The sequence below is a fragment of the Etheostoma cragini genome, chromosome 16 (genome assembly GCF_013103735.1).
Source record: "Etheostoma cragini isolate CJK2018 chromosome 16, CSU_Ecrag_1.0, whole genome shotgun sequence".
Taxonomy (NCBI): Eukaryota; Metazoa; Chordata; class Actinopteri; order Perciformes; family Percidae; genus Etheostoma; species Etheostoma cragini.
This window is the reverse complement of record NC_048422.1, coordinates 13,173,356-13,190,801: the sequence shown is the minus strand read 5'-3', so window position 1 is coordinate 13,190,801 and position 17,446 is coordinate 13,173,356. Positions and strand designations below refer to the sequence as shown.

At 38.9% G+C, this 17,446-nt stretch overlaps 2 protein-coding genes across 3 annotated transcripts; both read left to right on the top strand.

Moving 5' to 3' along the window:
• The first annotated feature begins 987 nt into the window (after nucleotides 1–987).
• On the top strand, nucleotides 988–15,284 carry snx24 (sorting nexin 24). Of its 2 annotated transcripts, XM_034896368.1 has the most exons (9): nucleotides 1,021–1,032; nucleotides 6,605–6,610; nucleotides 10,792–10,924; nucleotides 12,131–12,214; nucleotides 14,032–14,136; nucleotides 14,412–14,506; nucleotides 14,633–14,662; nucleotides 14,820–14,884; nucleotides 15,078–15,284. In XM_034896368.1, the coding sequence occupies exons 3-9, from the start codon at nucleotides 10,856–10,858 to the stop codon at nucleotides 15,146–15,148; spliced, it is 519 nt and encodes a 172-aa protein (XP_034752259.1). In that variant the 5' UTR covers nucleotides 1,021–1,032; nucleotides 6,605–6,610; nucleotides 10,792–10,855; the 3' UTR covers nucleotides 15,149–15,284. The 2 variants fall into 2 exon arrangements, with proteins under 2 accessions (XP_034752257.1, XP_034752259.1); XM_034896366.1 differs by lacking the exon at nucleotides 6,605–6,610 and having other exon boundaries at nucleotides 988–1,032.
• On the top strand, nucleotides 4,454–9,473 carry loxa (lysyl oxidase a). Its single transcript, XM_034896363.1, has 7 exons — nucleotides 4,454–5,431; nucleotides 5,595–5,703; nucleotides 6,166–6,303; nucleotides 7,424–7,580; nucleotides 8,917–9,012; nucleotides 9,187–9,302; nucleotides 9,390–9,473. The coding sequence occupies exons 1-7, from the start codon at nucleotides 4,786–4,788 to the stop codon at nucleotides 9,394–9,396; spliced, it is 1,269 nt and encodes a 422-aa protein (XP_034752254.1). The 5' UTR covers nucleotides 4,454–4,785; the 3' UTR covers nucleotides 9,397–9,473.
• Nucleotides 15,285–17,446: the final 2,162 nt, after the last annotated feature.

Sequence of the window (17,446 nt, the reverse complement as noted above, 5' to 3'; positions counted from 1 at the left end):
CTTGTAAACAAATTTGCGTGGCAGAGACACAAGAGAACTCAAAATGTCCCAACCAAGCACCAGCGAGGAGGTTGGTAGCCATGAAGACCAGCCAACCCTTTTATATGCGTGGCTGTACCTGGAAGAATTTTTCAAAATGGTTGGAAGCAAAAACAACTCCTTTTGAATGTGCTGCAAGCTCTGCACACCCAACTACCACAAGCTAATTGTTTCCAAAACTCCCCATCTAATTTAAAAAAGCATATTGATATTATTTTTATTACATTACTTTTACTTTTATACCATAAGTAGTTTTGAAACCAGTACTTTTACACTTTTATTTGAGTAAAAAGCTTGAGTTGATACTTCAACTTCTACAGAAGTCTCTTTAAAGCCTAGTATCTATACTTCTACCTGAGTAATGAATGTGAATACTTTTGACACCTTTAGTAACGGACATGTAGGAGTGGGGTTTTCAATCTTCTCATAACCAAATGGAAAGCGAAAAAGCCTATTTTCTAACATATCAGACCATTGCTATAAATTGTCATAATTTGTAAGGGTGCTCACAGCTTGATTCCTTCACAAAGTAACTTCAACATTTTAACTACTACCAAAGATATACTAGCAAAATCAAAATGCAGTCAACAGTGGAGTGATAAGGCTTTCACACAACAACACTGACTTCTACTTTGATTATTGTCTGAATTTACGCTCACAGGTCAGTCTGTTTTTGTCTTTGCAAATACAGAGACATGTAAATCACTGCTGAAAAGGACAATACCACAAGTCAAAGAAGTGCAAATAAATCTCTTTATTGGATCTACCGGAATTTTCCCCTCCCTCTCTGTTGGTGTGTGATGGGGGGAGTCAGAGGACATACTGGGAGTAAAAAAAAGAGGACATTTGCATGAATCGTTGCACAATGTAAAGTTTTCTGGGCTTTGTCTTGATAAAACGCTCCCCCTCCTGCCTGGAGAATTACAGTGCATTTGCAGAGTGCCACGTAGTCCACCAGTCTTTGTGTGTTTGGGTATTCTGTGTGTGTGTGTGGTGCAAACCCTAACTGGTGCTCCAAGAGTAATAGAAACCCAGTTATTATATATAACCCATTTATGAAGGAGGAGAAATATTTGAATTGTCTGTTTCTGTTTCTAGAGTTTTGAATAAGATGAACATGATCTTATTTGAACAGGCTAACTTCTGCAAATGAATGGATGGAAGATATATTACTGCAAGGAAATGTAAGAGTGTAAAAAGCTGTAAAGGAAATTAACAGAAGCAGGGATGTCATGGGATAGAAGTTTTGTGGTTTAAGTTGAGGGATGTGATACAACAGTCTTGGGGAATAGACCAGAGGAAGTATGCCTTGCTGTGGATCCTTGAGACAGATGTGTATGGTCCTGGTTCACTGTGATGAGATCATGATGACCAAATTTAGTAAAAACAAATCTGAACTGGAGAAAGTAACACAAATTTTCGAACTGGATTTAAACAACCCCCAACAAAGCCAACAAAGTTGGAGCAATGTGGGTTTTATATTATATGCAAGAGCATATTTAATTAAATTAAATATATATTTTTTTAAATTTCTATATCTATTTTAAATATAGACATTGCCTGTAAATGCTTAAATGTAGGCTTCACATCTCAAGCAAAGTGGCAAATGTCTGCCTGATGTTGACTCAGTGAGGGCACTTTTATGGCAATTTAGCATCATGACAGGATGGAGATCTCCTTTTTCCCCTCTTTACTCTCTGACGTGTCTCATGCAGGAGGCCTTGTCACTTTTTTCCCTTCGTATTCTGCAACCCAGACGTGGATTTATTCAAATTCTTTTAGCTCAGCCGGGTGCCCAAAAAAATCAGGAATGGGAGTGAGTTCCAGCAACGTGGACAAAAGAACTCGGCTAATTCCTTGCAGATGTGTCTCCTGAGCTGTGTGGGGGAACACTGTGCTGCCCTCGCTGGTGAGAAAAAGGACTCTGCATTGAGAAAGTTCAATGAATTATGAGTGAAAAACAGGAGCGACTCTGTCCAGCTGGTTCTGACTGTGTGGTGTTTCAGGGAAGAAAAAGGAGGTAACCCAGAAACACGTGCACATAGTTGGCCTTCTTTGCATGTAGGAGTTTATGTAAGTCATCCTCTAACCAAAAACACAATCACATGTTGGTTATTTAAAAGCATATCTGTAGGTCTTTTATACTGGAAATCCATCCTTCATAAGTGAATTAAAATAAAACTGCTAGAGGGTGTTTCTAAAGGCAAAACAGGAAACATTTACAAAAGAGCAGCCAGATTCATTCCTGTTGTTGCTCTGCTTCACGTTTTAATCCTGAGGAACAGTTTCACAAATGCACCTTCTAGTTTATTGGAATTAGTGAGCCATTGGAATCCTGTTTTTTCTTTTAGACATTTCCCACTTATCTGCAGGGAGGATACATTTTCAGGAGCTTATTTAACTCTGCTTGGCTCTGATTGGCCCCCACAGCTTACACAAGTTGAAACGTAGCATCACGTGACTGTGAAATGATGTGCACCCTTGTTATCCAAGAACAATACAACTGGTTTAACTGTAATTTACAGCATGACTTAATCAGTTTACTTTACCATTTTATAGACTACAAAGTATTTTAGTCTGCTCTTGGTTTTTCTCTTTCTCAGCTACCGTTTGGGCAGAACATTTTCACTACAATGATAAATATTCACACTTGTTTTTTATAGCTCTTGAAAACTTGGTTCTTCTGAAGTATTTCTCTATACAATGTAACATATCCATAACTATATATGCAACAATCAAGTTAAAGTAAACCTGTGGAGTTTTTGGCCACTGGTTGTGTTATGGAGCAATGTTTTTATGAGTGGGCTCCTTTTTTTTTTATTATTCTCTCAAAAGCAAGTGGGTGACACAATACATATTTCTGCCAATCATTTAACAGTATTCCACTGATCTACAGGCAAGCTGCACACCAAGAGAGTCAATGAAAAGAGGGAGTGACAAACAAAGCAGTGAATCAAAGGAATAAAAGAAGTTAAGCGTGTGCGTCGGTATGAGACATCAAGGGGTGTGACAAAGCAGAGGTACCTGAGATTGAGAACAGGCTGCACAAGCTGCAAGCTGTCATTGGCTGGTTGTCACACACCCATGTGGGGCCCAACGTCTCTTTGCTGACGCCAGTGTGGAAAAATTAATAAGAAAAAATCAAGTACAGGGAGAGGGTAAGGGCTCTGCAGATTCAGACACCAAACATACAGATCAGACTAGCATTGCATTTTCCCAGTGGAAATGTGGGTGCTTGTGTGTAAACAGAACATTCCCGGAAAATAAAAGCATCCACGCTTGATGAATAAATGTTTATTAAACTATTTAATATTAAATACTTACAAAAAATAGAGTTTGTCTAAGGCAAGACCACAATCCCCCGTTTCACAAACATCTCCCTCAGGTACAGATGAGAAAAGGGCTTGTAGCACTCTGAAATTATTTGCAGTCATCTGCCCCCTAGTGTCAGGATATGGGCCACTGTGATTGATCTGTTAATAGATCACAGGGGATCTTTATTTTAATTGGTCATTTGTAGATTGAAGTTCTTGGTTTTTAAAGCTAGATAGCAGCTCATAAATAATCTTATATGTGTTATGCGTGTCAAAAAACTTCACATGTAATCCAACTTGGTGACTTTGAAATCAATTGGTCTCAAAAAAACTATGTGATTTAGGAAACTATAAAATCCTTGAGGCCATTCGCTGTGCTTTAGCAGTTGTCATCATGTGGTCAATTGTGTAGATGCTAGAAAGAATGTCCTGGTTTGCAAGACAGAGGAAAAGGAAAGCCTTGGATTAAGTTTCTAAAGCCATGCATTAAAGCCTACCTCTGGTGTTTAAGCAGGGCGCGGGCAGTGATTTGACTGGGCCGCTGAAATGACTTATCAGAGGAGGAGCGTGGGGTCACCAGTCAGCCACCAGATATCAATTATCACCACAGCCTCATTTTGTTTATTGCTCAGAATAGAACCAAAAATGGCCTTATAAGAAATTACTGTGAGAGGCTTGAGGAGTCTTTCACGTTGTTAACAAAGCTGGTTTCCCAGAAATAAATAAAACATGTTGCAGGGCCAAGAGTCATGTTTAGGTTTCTGTGAGCCGTCTACAAGAAAATGGAGTGCAGAGGCTTCTGGCAGAGTGTGTGTTGTAATTTGGTTGGGAGTTCATCCAACAGTCAGGGGAAAAGCTATTTATCATGACATGCTGTTGATTTGGTAGAGAAAGACCAAATAGCGAAAATGTTTACGTAAAATCCATCCTAACAAGAAATATGAAGAAAGTTTGCATCTGTTTTTGTGTCTGTTTTTTTATCTGCTATGATTCAAAATATGCATATACTTTGTGAGGAAGAAAATACGTTTCACTGCTTGTTACTGATACATTAACCACCTTTTTTAGGGGCCAGACTGAGCAATCATCAAAATCCCTTGGCTGGGCATGATCCCACATCACGTAATAATCCAATGGTTATATGACAAGCAGCACCAGACTTGTATAACAGAGTCAGAAACTCCACATGCTGAACTCCTCCTCCTCTTCATCATCATCATCATCATCATCATCATCTCACTGGGCGCATCTGCAGGCTGCAGGAGAGGAGCGATGTGAGTTTACACGGATACATTTAAACTTAGCTTTTCCTCTCTGCTCACGGAATATCCTTTAAACAGAAATGAAGGGTATTTAAGTCAAAGACAAGTGGCAACCCGGCTCATTAAAATATTCACTTAGTTACATTACATTTTCTTTAATTGAGTTCATAATGGGATTACGCACGTTTGGCACGCCAATTTACGCATATGCGTGCGTCTATTTTTTTGTTTGCATCCTGCAAGCTGCCCAGTCAAATCCGATGACCCAACAAGGACAGAACCAGATAGCGGCTCTCCGGCAGACGCTGCGCTGGTCACACAACGGTAAGGTTTTTAGCATTTTAAGCCAAGGCTCGGAGTATCAGCCACCGAGGCGGAGGGGCGCACCTCAGGAGCAAGTGCAGGCGCGACCTGTCACCATCATTCGTGATGCGGCCGTGAGACATCCGGACACCACGAGCCAGCCGGTGGCCCAGAAGCAGCAGCAGCAGCAGCAGCAGCAGCCTCCCCGGCCGGCGTCCAACCCGCACAGCCCAACTCCACTCCAAAGGCTCGTGAGAGGGCGCGAGCACCGCCAGCATCACCATGAGCGTCCCGGTGAGCGCACGGGGACGCAGAGGATCAGCAATGAGACCCAGCAAAGGGTCACTGTCAGTCCGCCTCTGCCCCGGAGAGAAGATATGATGGTCGGTGATGATCCCTACGACCCATACAAGTCCACTGATCCAGATAATCCATATTACAATCATTATGACGTTTACGAGAGACCGAGGTCGAGATCGAGACCCGGATATGGCACAAGGTATCATCAGTACGGTAAGAGTGGGGTTCTCCTAACAACATTGATGAGATAGATATTACGCATAAAGTGGAGTTTGTGATGCCAAAGTGGCTGCATCTATATAACACTTGTTAACATGTTTATGAAACACTAATTTACTTTAATTACCACTATTATAACGTGTGTTTGTTGTTTTAGGTCTGCCTGATCTAGTACCTGATCCCTACTACATTCAGGCAGCTGCTTATGTCCAGAGAGTCCCAATGTACAACCTGAGATGTGCAGCTGAGGAGAACTGTTTGTCAAGGTAGACTGCTGTCAGGACCACAGAGAGAGAGAGAGAGAGATATGAAAAAACAGGGCTTGCATCCAAGCCTTAGTGTGATTCAGACAGGTTTTGAGCCATAACAACCGCCTAAGTGTTTGTGGGTTGGAGCTGCCCAGTGGCCCCATGAGATGAGGTCAAATTAACCAAATTCTGCCACTGATGTTGGAGGTGGGTGGAGTGGTGGATTTCTGTGAAGTTTATTCATAGTTTCCCCCAAGGAGAGAAAGCCCAAATGGTAAACACATTATCGAAACTAACCCAAACAACCACATTGCTCCTAACTATTTTTCCACCCACCGTTTACACATACTAGACTACTTTCACTCAGTCTGGGAGATCTAGCAGGAAAAACAATTGTAGTGTCGTAAATGTGTGCATGTATGACCTGTTTTTTTTTCTTCTTCTGCAAACTTCTGCTCTTCCTATGCTTTGTATCTGCAGCTCGGCCTATACAGCCAGTATGAGAGATTATGACACTCGCATGCTGCTGAGGTTTCCACAGAGAGTCAAAAACCAGGGGACGGCTGACTTCCTCCCCAGCAGGCCACGTTACTCCTGGGAGTGGCACAGCTGTCATCAGTGAGTAATGTCATGTCAGTGCTGTCCACAAAAACAAATTTCATGAAAACCATCAACTGAAATGAAACATAAACCAGATTTGGATTCAACTTTGGAAAGACTTGTCTACATTAGATATAGATCAGAAAATGTATGGTAAATAGTGCAATACTCACTTGTTTTTAAGAGTTTGAATTGGAGATGGAACATTTTCTTCACACATTGTAACTATGTGTAGTTCTTTTATTTTTCACTTACAAATGTAAGGAACTAATTGTTTCCAAGAGGAAATATTTGTTCTGACACTATTTGTCTTTTCCAGTCTGTAGTTGTGGTCTGGCACCCCCTGTTGAACCACAGTTGTGCTTCTTTTAGCTGTTTCATAGTGTTTGTTGGCTGTTTAATAGCATTTGAGTAATTTTGATATCAGTACTGACAGCTTAACACAAGTTTTTGTATTTTTTAGGCTTTTAAAGGTGTAATTGTTTTATTTTTTTAATTGTCCTATAAGGGCATTAAAACCTACGGTGTGCTTTCAAAAGATGATGTTACTGGACTTCATATGACCTTTGAATTCAGTTAATTTACAGTTGCAAAGCCAGACGTTGTAAAATAAAGCTGTGTGAGGAGGATAATGAGCCAAAAAGGAAAACCACTAGTCTTTTAGTACCATTACTGAGCAAATGGTAAAGTGCCTAGTTTTCCTTGATTTCACAGTAACTACCTCATTCCATAGTTATGTTGTGAAACAATCAGTCTACTGTGCTAATCCCCAAGATGGAGCACATTTGGCAGAGATCCAATAAACTGGTGATGTTGACTGTATAAATTTTTCTACAGTGTTTTGAAAGTCAACCAGACTGTTTTTGTCTCATTAAACATACTTCAAGATAATGGAGTGAAAGCAGAGCTACGGTAGAGCTACATGCATGATACCTTTGATTTTTGCAGACAAAGTGACTTGCAGCCATTTTAAAGGAAATGTCCGACATAATGTATTTCAATTTTATTCAGTTATTATATAAATGTGACTTGGGAACTAAACCTGTCTGGTTGTTTTAGTTTCAGATTAATGTGGAACTCACTTGGTTCAGATTAAAAATGCCTGGAGTTGTTGAACACTGCTGCTGCTGATCCACAGGCACTTCCACAGCATGGATGAGTTCAGCCACTATGACCTGCTGGATGCTTCCACACACCACTCCGTGGCTGAGGGCCACAAGGCCAGCTTCTGCCTGGAGGACACTTCCTGTGACTACGGCTATTACAGGCGATATGCTTGCACCTCACATACCCAGGTCTTAAGAATACCGGCTAATAAGATAACTGTTGAAATAATGCTATAGACCCAATCACAATGTTTCATCTGGGTAGAAAACAGCAGTCTGCTAAAACCTAAAACCAGACAGACAAAGTTAGTGACTAGCTGATGAAGATAGTGAAGAATAAAGAAGCTAAAGAGACAGATCTTTCCCGCGGGTGTTGGTGGAGACCAAAAACAGAGCTTAAAGGAGAGTGACAATTGGATTTGTATTTATCATGGGGCCAGATACACATCTAAATAAATAATAATATTGCTCTGTGTCTGCTGGATGTGTGAATAAGCAACAGTTTGGGAACAAATTTGCCAAATCTATTTTATAAGGTCATAATTAATAAGTCCTCTGTTTATAGCTTGTTGCCACTGCCCCCAAGGAGCCAGTGAATGGAGGTTTAGCTCATGAGCTAAACAACTGCGAACATTTAGCCAATGAGCTCTTTTAGCTAGCGCAGCAAAAATGTCAAAGTAATTCTGAATCCACCAACTTGCTGCTGCTGTAAATAAACAGTACACCTGGATTATTTTTACAATGGGGCGTTCATTTAAAAATGCCCACAATGACCAAAAAGACTAAAAAATAAACCTTTAGACAGCAGAGATTTTGACTTTTATAGAAGGAAAAGTACAGCTGTTATAACATTATTGATGGCGCTGTTCTATTCAAATGTCCCAGTAAACTATGACAGTGGGACAGGACAGTTAGCCAAAATGCACAATACCAGGATCATTCAACTGAAGCATCTGGAATGGACTTCTGCCATCTTTAATACTTTTGCTTTTCCAAATGTGACATGTCAAAACCGTTTCTATTACAAACGATTGATTGAATTATAGTGGATAAAAAATAAAAATAAAAATCCGATCCTGGTTGCAGGATTTTGGTGTGTAGATGTCTATAAATGAGGAAGAAAAACAAGTGCTCTGTTACTGAGGCAGCTGTCCTTTAGAGAACAATTTTAGTATTTCCTTTTTGCACAAGCCAGTGGTGATTGGATGATTTCCTGTTTTTCCTGTAAAAAGATCCCACCTGCCTGAACGTTTGTGATCAGTTGTTTGGCAGATCCTTTCTTTTTCCATCCTCTTTACTTTATCATTATAGGCAGATTTTTTCTCTATTTTTTCTAATGATTGTTTTTCTTATAATAGTGTGTATAAAGTGTGTAGTGTATAAAGCATTTTAGGCTTACCATTACAAATGACACTGTAATAAAACATTAAAATCGTTGTTACAGTTACTGTTCTATATGTAAAAGGGCCTAGAAGAAGTTTGTTTGTTAATATGATGTTTTATGTTGATGCTATCCAATGTGCAGGGGCTGAGCCCAGGATGTTATGATACCTACAACGCCGACATCGACTGCCAGTGGATTGACATCACAGATGTGAAACCTGGAAACTATATCCTCAAGGTTTGTTAGAAATACCAGATGACATTTGTCTTCCTCATGAGACACCAAAAAAACATTTTAAAGAGTTACAGTCACGTGAAATCCCACTTCATCCAGGATTATTTGATTATTGAGTCTATATGCTTTTTATTTATTGTTGTTGCTTTGTTATTGATTCTTTGTTGCTCTCCACAGATCAGTGTCAACCCAAACTATCACGTCCCAGAATCAGACTACAGCAACAACGTTGTACGCTGTGACGTTCGCTACACTGGCAACTACGCCTATGTGTCAGGATGTCATATGTCATCGTGAGTATCATGTCTCAAGTGGCAATAATTTAATTATTTCTTGCACCTTCTATTATTCCTCACGTTTTTTTTTTCTTCTTCTTACAGGTATTAAGAGATAACAGGCATTCACATCATCTAAGCGAAGATGTACTGTAAATGACATTGAGGAGGACTGCATATGAATGCATATAAAAAATAATTAAGTAAACGTTAATTGTTAGATACATATTTTTACAATTTAAAATAATTACAACTCATAATGTCACTATGATGTCATTTGACATTTTAATGACAGATAATGGTGAATTCTTCTCTGGTTGTGTTGGTAGCAGCTTTTCTCCATACTGTCCATAAGAATATACCTATCTAATCTTTGCTTTAGAATAATTTCAATTTCTTACTTCTATCATATTGTACTGTATGCTTGCTTGTTATGCTACTTGTCAGATAGATAGAGAATAAAATCCTTGAAATTAAGAATCTTAGCAAACTACAAATGTAAACAAGCTTATGCTCTTTGTTAAATCAATATCAATTATATCACAGTTTTAAAATGAACCAGTTGTAAAGGAATATGTATGTTATATTTATATGTAACGGAAGAAACTCTCTCTACTTCAAAGCCTTTGCTGAAACTGAGTTAAATAAAACTAACTGACGTTGTATCACTTTTTTGACTGACCAGATTGAAGTGACTTCCCTATCTTGCCTTTGTTTCTTACCTTTATTTACGTCTTATTGTCTTTGCCACACACAAACACATTGAATCACACACACAAACACACACACACACACACACACACACACACACACACATCATAAAAAGGGTAGATACAAAAGGTTAAAGGTAGGGCTCCAAACTATTGATACATTTCTTTACACATTATGATTACTTTTTGACAAATGCATTACAAAGTCAAAAAAATAGTAAAAAATGCCTCACAGGTTCTCAGCGCACAAGGTAACATCTTTATACAAATATAAAGCGAGAAATTTCATTTTAATAAAGTTGTTGGACTTGTAAGAGACATATTAAAAACAAACAAAAAAGGTTCAAAGTTGAAACAGTGGAGGCAAAATATTTTGATCAATGATGTGTTCCATTGGTAATATAATGTATTGATAATATCCGCTTTAAGAGAGATAGGGGGCATATCTGCTGAAAGATGAGAATGAGCACTGTCCTGAATGTAATGACATAAAAGTTGAGTTATACACTGTATATTTAACAAATAATTTTTTTCAGAAAGTTATCGGGTCATGTAGGCTATATATCTGACACAATTTATGCATAGGGGAAATGTTTTTTCAAAATTACTGATTTATTTAGTTATTTAACATCTAACACTTCCCATGATGAGGATCTATTTATAAAATGTTGGAAAATCACAACTTGCTCGTGGCAGTGCGCTCCGGTCCAACAGGGGGCGCCACTGAGACTTTGCACATGTTGGAATCCAGTGATTTTTATCAGGCTGTTGGAGAAACTGGAGTCAACCACCAGCAGTGTGTTTGTGTGTGTGCCATAGGAGCAGATATTACTTCCAAAACTGTTCGTTTGTCAAGTTAAAATGCATCCAGTCAGAGTGTCGATCCCGTCGTTTCGTTCGGAAAACAACTCAATCGAGAAAGGATACACGGTAAGCCTCTTAATAATAACCTCTGTCTGTCTGTGTCGTCTGCTCTGCTGCTGCTGTCATCACTTTCTCATTTGTACTCAGATGTTACTTGTGTACCCCTGAAATTAACAAACCAGGGTCCGTTTAAAAAGCCCGCAGCGTAAATGTCGCTGTTAATGTAGCTATGTTTGATGTCTGTTTGGTTACCAAGCGGTTCAGGTGCCTCAGCCATGAATTCACCTTGTTTATACATGTCAATGTTCAAATCATGTAGTTTATCTGGAGAGCAAAAGCATGAATTGTGACAATACAGAGAAAAAAATAATTGTAGTTAATGCAACGTGTCGTTTATTTCGGCCAGACTTCTAAATGTGTGTCTAATTAGAGCCACTGGGCGTGTAAGCCAACCTAACCTGGACCCTGCAGCTGTCTGACATACATGTATGACATCATTGCATATGGGACAGGGACCCTCATATTAAGTGTTAATGAACCATTTAAACTCCTTTCCCATAAACCTCGAGTTGCAATGAGACAAAAAAAGAAGACTTGTCACAATCAAAGCAGAAGAGTCTGAGTTATACAGGACTGACTGCCCTTGTAGGTCAACCTCCAAAAAATATTGGAGCCTACATTTCCCATAATGCATTCACTAGCCTTTAGTTAGCCCACCAAAGTTAGGCCCCTATGCGTTTCAAACGCCATGCCTCCAGATTTCAATGCTTTTTTGCTGTTTTTCCACCATGAAAACAGCGTGTTATTGCTGTCCTGTAGTCTAATTGAAACGTCTCAGAATTGTTTCAGGATTTGTTAATAATTATTGATTGTTTTGGGTCTCTGTGCTCTGGAGTACAGAATTGCAGTAACAACACAGCCATTATTTAAGAGTGGATTTCATATTTACATTATGCCAGAAAGAAGAGCAACTTTTCAGGAAGAATCCAGCTGAGTGAGGGAAGTAAAAGTTTGTTAAGGGGTGTTTACAGTACTTCTGACAGATCACATTATTATTTTTTTTTTACAGCAGCCAGATGTTTCCTCTTGGTAACTAGCTGACATAGATTGTAACTGACAGCTCAGTAGTCAGCAGTCACACACCATGCACTGGGAGGGGCCATTTTTGGGCTGATAGGCTCTGTTTATAAATCATGATTCTCAACAACCCTCAACAACAGAAATATCCCTTTCTGCCAAAATTGGAACTAACTTTTTTCTTTCTTTTTTCAGGTCTTTAGAATTGACGTTCTGATGAATGGCAGACAACATGCTGTTGAGAAACGCTACAGTGAATTCCATGCTTTGCATAAAGTGGTGAGTTTCAGTGACATCCCAAAGTTTCTTTCATTTAATGGTATTTACAGAGTCCTCCTTCCTTATGATTTAGTGTGTGAGTCCTTAACCCTACCCTTTAATAAGTGAACATCTTGTGATTTTTACTTATTAACCACCACGTTTAATGATTTAACATTTGATATGTGAGTTGCAATATAACATTTTATGTGCTGCATTGCATAATGTGCTAAAAAGGATTAGTCAGTTAATCAATTATTCAAACTAGTGTGTGTGTGTGTGTGTGTGTGTGTGTGTGTGTGTGTGTGTGTGTGTGTGTGTGTGTGTGTGTGTGTGTGTGTGTGTGTAATAAAGTTTTTGCATGCTCAGTAAATCACAACAGCAAATACATAAATGGGGTTAACCACATTCACCATACCAGTTTGTTTGAGGTTGTAGCTTTACAGATGAGTTTCTCTTCCTGTCTTTCTCAGTAGTTTATGTTTTGTTTGTTTGGACCTCCAACTTATTGTCCAGGCCTTTTTCCACTGAATACACTTTGACACGTTACAGTATTAAAAGCACAAATGTGTATTATCAAATTTTTAGATTTAGCTTAATTTGGAATGGTTATGACTTTTTTCAAGTTGAATGGTGGTCGTCTCGCACCCCCCTAGCGCATGTGAGCGGAAAAACCACCCTTGCAACTTTTGGCTGGCAAGTCGTCGGCCTCAGCATTACGAAGGATCGCGTGATATTAGGTCTCTCGATGTAACAAATTGCTTCACAGCACTGCACACATACGCCCGTTGAAGAAACAGCAAAGGAGTTTTTCACACTATCGTCATGGCTGAGCCAGCAAAAAGAAGCAGAAAGCTAGGAAAGCATTGTCGGAGGAACAGAGGAAGAGGAACCGGCAGACTGACCAAGCGAGGAGTCAGACACAAGTAAACATAGGAGATGTCAAATATCTATTCGGAAGCTGTAGAGGGAGCTCTATAGAGAAATCTGCTAGAAAACAGCGAAGAAACGGCCCAAACTGCATAGTGGCTTCAATTGCAGGGTCCTGGGCATGCTGTCTCACTGTAACACCTGAATAAAACAGAGCCATGGTCAATGTTATTAGTAACACCTGCGCTTTTCCTACTATAACAAGTGTTAGAAAAAATTTGCTAACACATGTTCTTTGATTTGATGAGGACGAAGAGAGGCTGGAGGTCCAATGGAGAATTAACAAAAGGTTTATTGAAACGGCGTGATGAAGATGATGTGACAAAGACAATAAGACACAAAACACTGCAGCTGACAGTGGTCTGACGACATGGTCCCTCTTCAGAGACATATCGAACAGCCCTGCATGATTGTAAATTTCAGAATTATATTGCAAAAGGTGAAGCAAAAGCCTTCTTTATATATATTGTTAAATGCCAGACTTGACCTGATCAATTCTTTAGAGTCAGAGGAACAGAGGGGGAAGGTGAGAGACAACAGGGCTGGTCTTGACCTCTTCACAGAGATGAAGAATGAGATGGAATGCATATTTCATAACCTGGCTGGATCATATATAAACAGAAATACATTGTTTTCAAAACATTGTTTTTAACTTTTTATAACTCTTTTTTTATAAAACACAAGTTAAAATTACTGCTGAAAAAAATGCACACACACGCCAGCTAATTCGTGATTTTAGTAGTAGTGTAATTTGTGTGGTAATTAGCAAAGTTTAGCGGTATAAAATGCCAGGTGTTAGCCTTTAGTTCAAAGCACCGCTGTGCCTCAGTGCAGCTTCACAGCGCTGCTAGCATGGCTGTAGACCCTTGTTTGTCCTGCGTTGTAATGCTGTTTTAAAATCCCTGCAGCTAAAGAAGACCATAAAGCCACCTGAGATCCCTTCCAAACATGTTAGAAACTGGGTCCCCAAAGTCCTGGAGCAGAGGCGGCAAGGTCTGGAGCTTTACTTGCAGGTACTGTGACACACCATCACTCCACCTGCTGAGAATAAAGAACAAAAAACATTTCTTTATGTATGTGTAATAAGTGTGTAAGGGAGTGTGTAATAAGGGAGTGTAATGTCGATAAGTCAGTATCGTGACCTTTACCAAAGACAGATGTTAATTCAAAGTAAACACAATACTACAGGATAGGAGATTAACCAAAAAGGTCAGGCAGGTCACTTCAGTTTTGTACTGCTGCTTCATGTGCACATTGCAATTTTCTTTTGTTTTGTCTGTTTTGTCAGACTATAATTATGGAAAATGGAGTTCTTCCAAAGATATTCCTGGATTTCCTAAATATTCGCCATTTTCCTTCAGTGCCAAAAACAGAAAGCTGTGGGTGAGTTGAAACTCTATGAAATAAGATACATTTCGTGGCATTATTTGTTTTTGTGTGAGAGTTTGTTGCCAGGCTACTAGAAGATTTTGTGGTATATTGGCATAACTTTTCATTTTCTTGTTTAAGGTCGTTTGATACAGAATCAGAGGAATCAAAGTGAGTTTTTTTTTTCAACAACTGTATAAAACAGCAGGTTTGTGAACTTCACCCAGCATGTCAGGGACACCACCTACATGTCTTCATCCTTTTACTGTATATGCATCATGTTACCGTCCACAAACCCTCTGACTTCTCCTTTTTGGATTCTTCTCAGTAAACTTTCACACCAGCCTATCTTGCTGTTTCTGAGAGACCCCTACCTGCTGCCATCAGCTCACGGTGAGTTCAAGCTACTTATAACAGTGTTATATCCCATGCTTAATCATTTTAATAGCGTAGTTGAAAAGATAAATTATTCATGGTAAATTAACTATAAAGAATATTGTACACATCTTTCGGCAAAGTGGGCATGAACTTCTTACTCATCTTACTTTTTTTTTTTAATTTGAAAAACTTTCTTTTTTCCTTTCAGATGCATTTTCAAATGTTGTGATTGAGGGTGTAGTACATGGAGTTTTCTACCCAGATCTTCAACCAAGGTAGAGCTGCAGAGCCAAATCTGAAGGCATGTCAATACAAACGGATGCGTCATGTGTTCACACCATTTTAGGTGTGCATTGGGAAGGATGTGACATGTTAAGATACACTGAGCCTCATTTAGATTTACCAAACCATAAAATACGAATTCCATTATTTTCTTTTTCCAGTAAATCACTGGCACTACACCGTATGTTGTTCTAAAATCAAGCAATATTGCCCCATTTTTCAATGGATTTGAATCCTAAGAAAATAATTTAAGCACAACAACTTTTGTCAGCTATCAAATTTAATTATATGTAAAACAGTTTGACGCGTTAACGTAGCATTTGAGGCATTTGAATTTAAATATTTAACGTAAAGACAAACTGTTCTTTTAAGATTAAAGCAAATAAATTATATTTTCCTTCTTAAGAAAGTAATGAGTGGAATTAACACACTAGATTACTTAAAAAAAAAAAAAAAGGGATAAGAGGCAGATCAAAGCAGGGGAGAAGGTCTGTTTTTGTTTTTGTTTTTTTATAAAAGAGCTTATAGTGAGGAGTAAATACCCTAAGTTGAAACCCTGGGGAACCAGAAAGGAAATGCTGATTCCAGCTGGACTGAAGGTTAGTTTGCCATACACAGAGGAGGCCTGTAAGGACAAAGCACGGGCTGGAGTGGAGAGCTGGATCATGGCCTGCTAACAGGGAGGTGCCCCTCCCTTTGTACCACTGTGGTTTCAGAAATTCGTTCTGAGCTGACAAATTGAGCCATCTGAGGGAGATCAGTGAGACAGCGTGGCACGACTTTGAGTGTTCTTGTGCATTCTGGTGGGGTTGACAGCTATGTGCCACGTGTTGGGGTGGAAATGATTTGAATTGTGATGTGGACCTCTTTTACTGAGCATCAGTTTGTGAAAGAGTACTGTAGTGTTTACAGTGGTGCTACTGAGCTCTGTGGGGCTACCGGAAGAGCAACTCAGTTTGGTGAGCTGATGAGTTTGAACCTTTGGGAACAAAGCCTATTTGAAATGAAACCACGACAGACAGAAATAGGTGGCAAAACCTGTGTGCGAGGAATGATGCATTAAGCTTTGGGTGAGTGTCATCAGAGTTTTAGGAAACAAATGCCGACAGAGCAATTAAAAGGGGACCACTGATTTAGCATTTGCACTCCTACTGCATTGTTGGACTTAAGAAAAAGCAGTGCAAAGCTATGTGACATCAGTTAAGGCAATTTATTAGATTTAGTAGGGTTTCTTGAGCCATCAAAGGATTTATACAATTTTTTTCACACATGCAATAGTAGTCCGAAGACACAGACTTTGTTGGTAAATTGGGGGAGTTCCCCTTTGAGATTAGAGAGATGGTACTTCTCGGTTTCTTAATTATATCACCTTGCTTCCTTCACTTACATTTCAAAATATGTTAAATGAAAGATGCAATGATGAGATATGAGAGCTGATAGCAGGAGAGTATGCCTGTGTTTTTTTTTTTACTGTTTGTTGATGTCCCATAGAAAATGCAAAATATTGTTAACCAAATAATTATAATCATTAAATCACTAACTAGAGCGGACACAAGCCTGTTACTGTTCTAATGTCCCAAAACCTGGTTACAGGCTCTGAACACGCACATGTTTAGGAGTTGTCATGGAGTCGATTTTTACACCATTTTCATATGAAAATGAGGATCACGTTTAATTTGTGCACACAAGTAGGAAAGGCTTCTGATAACACTTGCTAAAGGCCGGTGTCTAACACTAATACCAGTTATGTTTGGTATCTAACACTATTACCAATTATGTTAAGTGTAATGTTGAATTTACACACAGGTCAGTTTTCACTTGTGGTGATTAGAGGTATAGTCAGTCACCCATCATCTAAAGGGAAGTGTGATTTATTTTACACAGTATTTTTAAAGACTTACAGCCAGTAAAATACTTTCCAATATGAAATAAAATATTTATATTGTGGTAAAAAAAACATCTCCTGTTGTTAACACTTGTCACTTTTTGGGAAGTAATTGATCTGACCAGTTTTTGTGTGTGACTGGACCTTCTCTGAAGCACAGTGACAACTACATATGTATACAGAATCAAATGAATTATGATTTTATTGAGATCCATCTGGTAGATTAACGGTATATGTATTTAAATTGTGCAACATTGTACTGTTTGTGCTCTATGTGCCATAATGTCAACATACAGAGAACACTGGAATTCTACTGTAGCACTTTAAGATGGGCAATATGTAAAATACTGACACCAATAAAATTAAATTTCCACAAACCTCATGTCAAAATGACTTACTGAAATAACAAA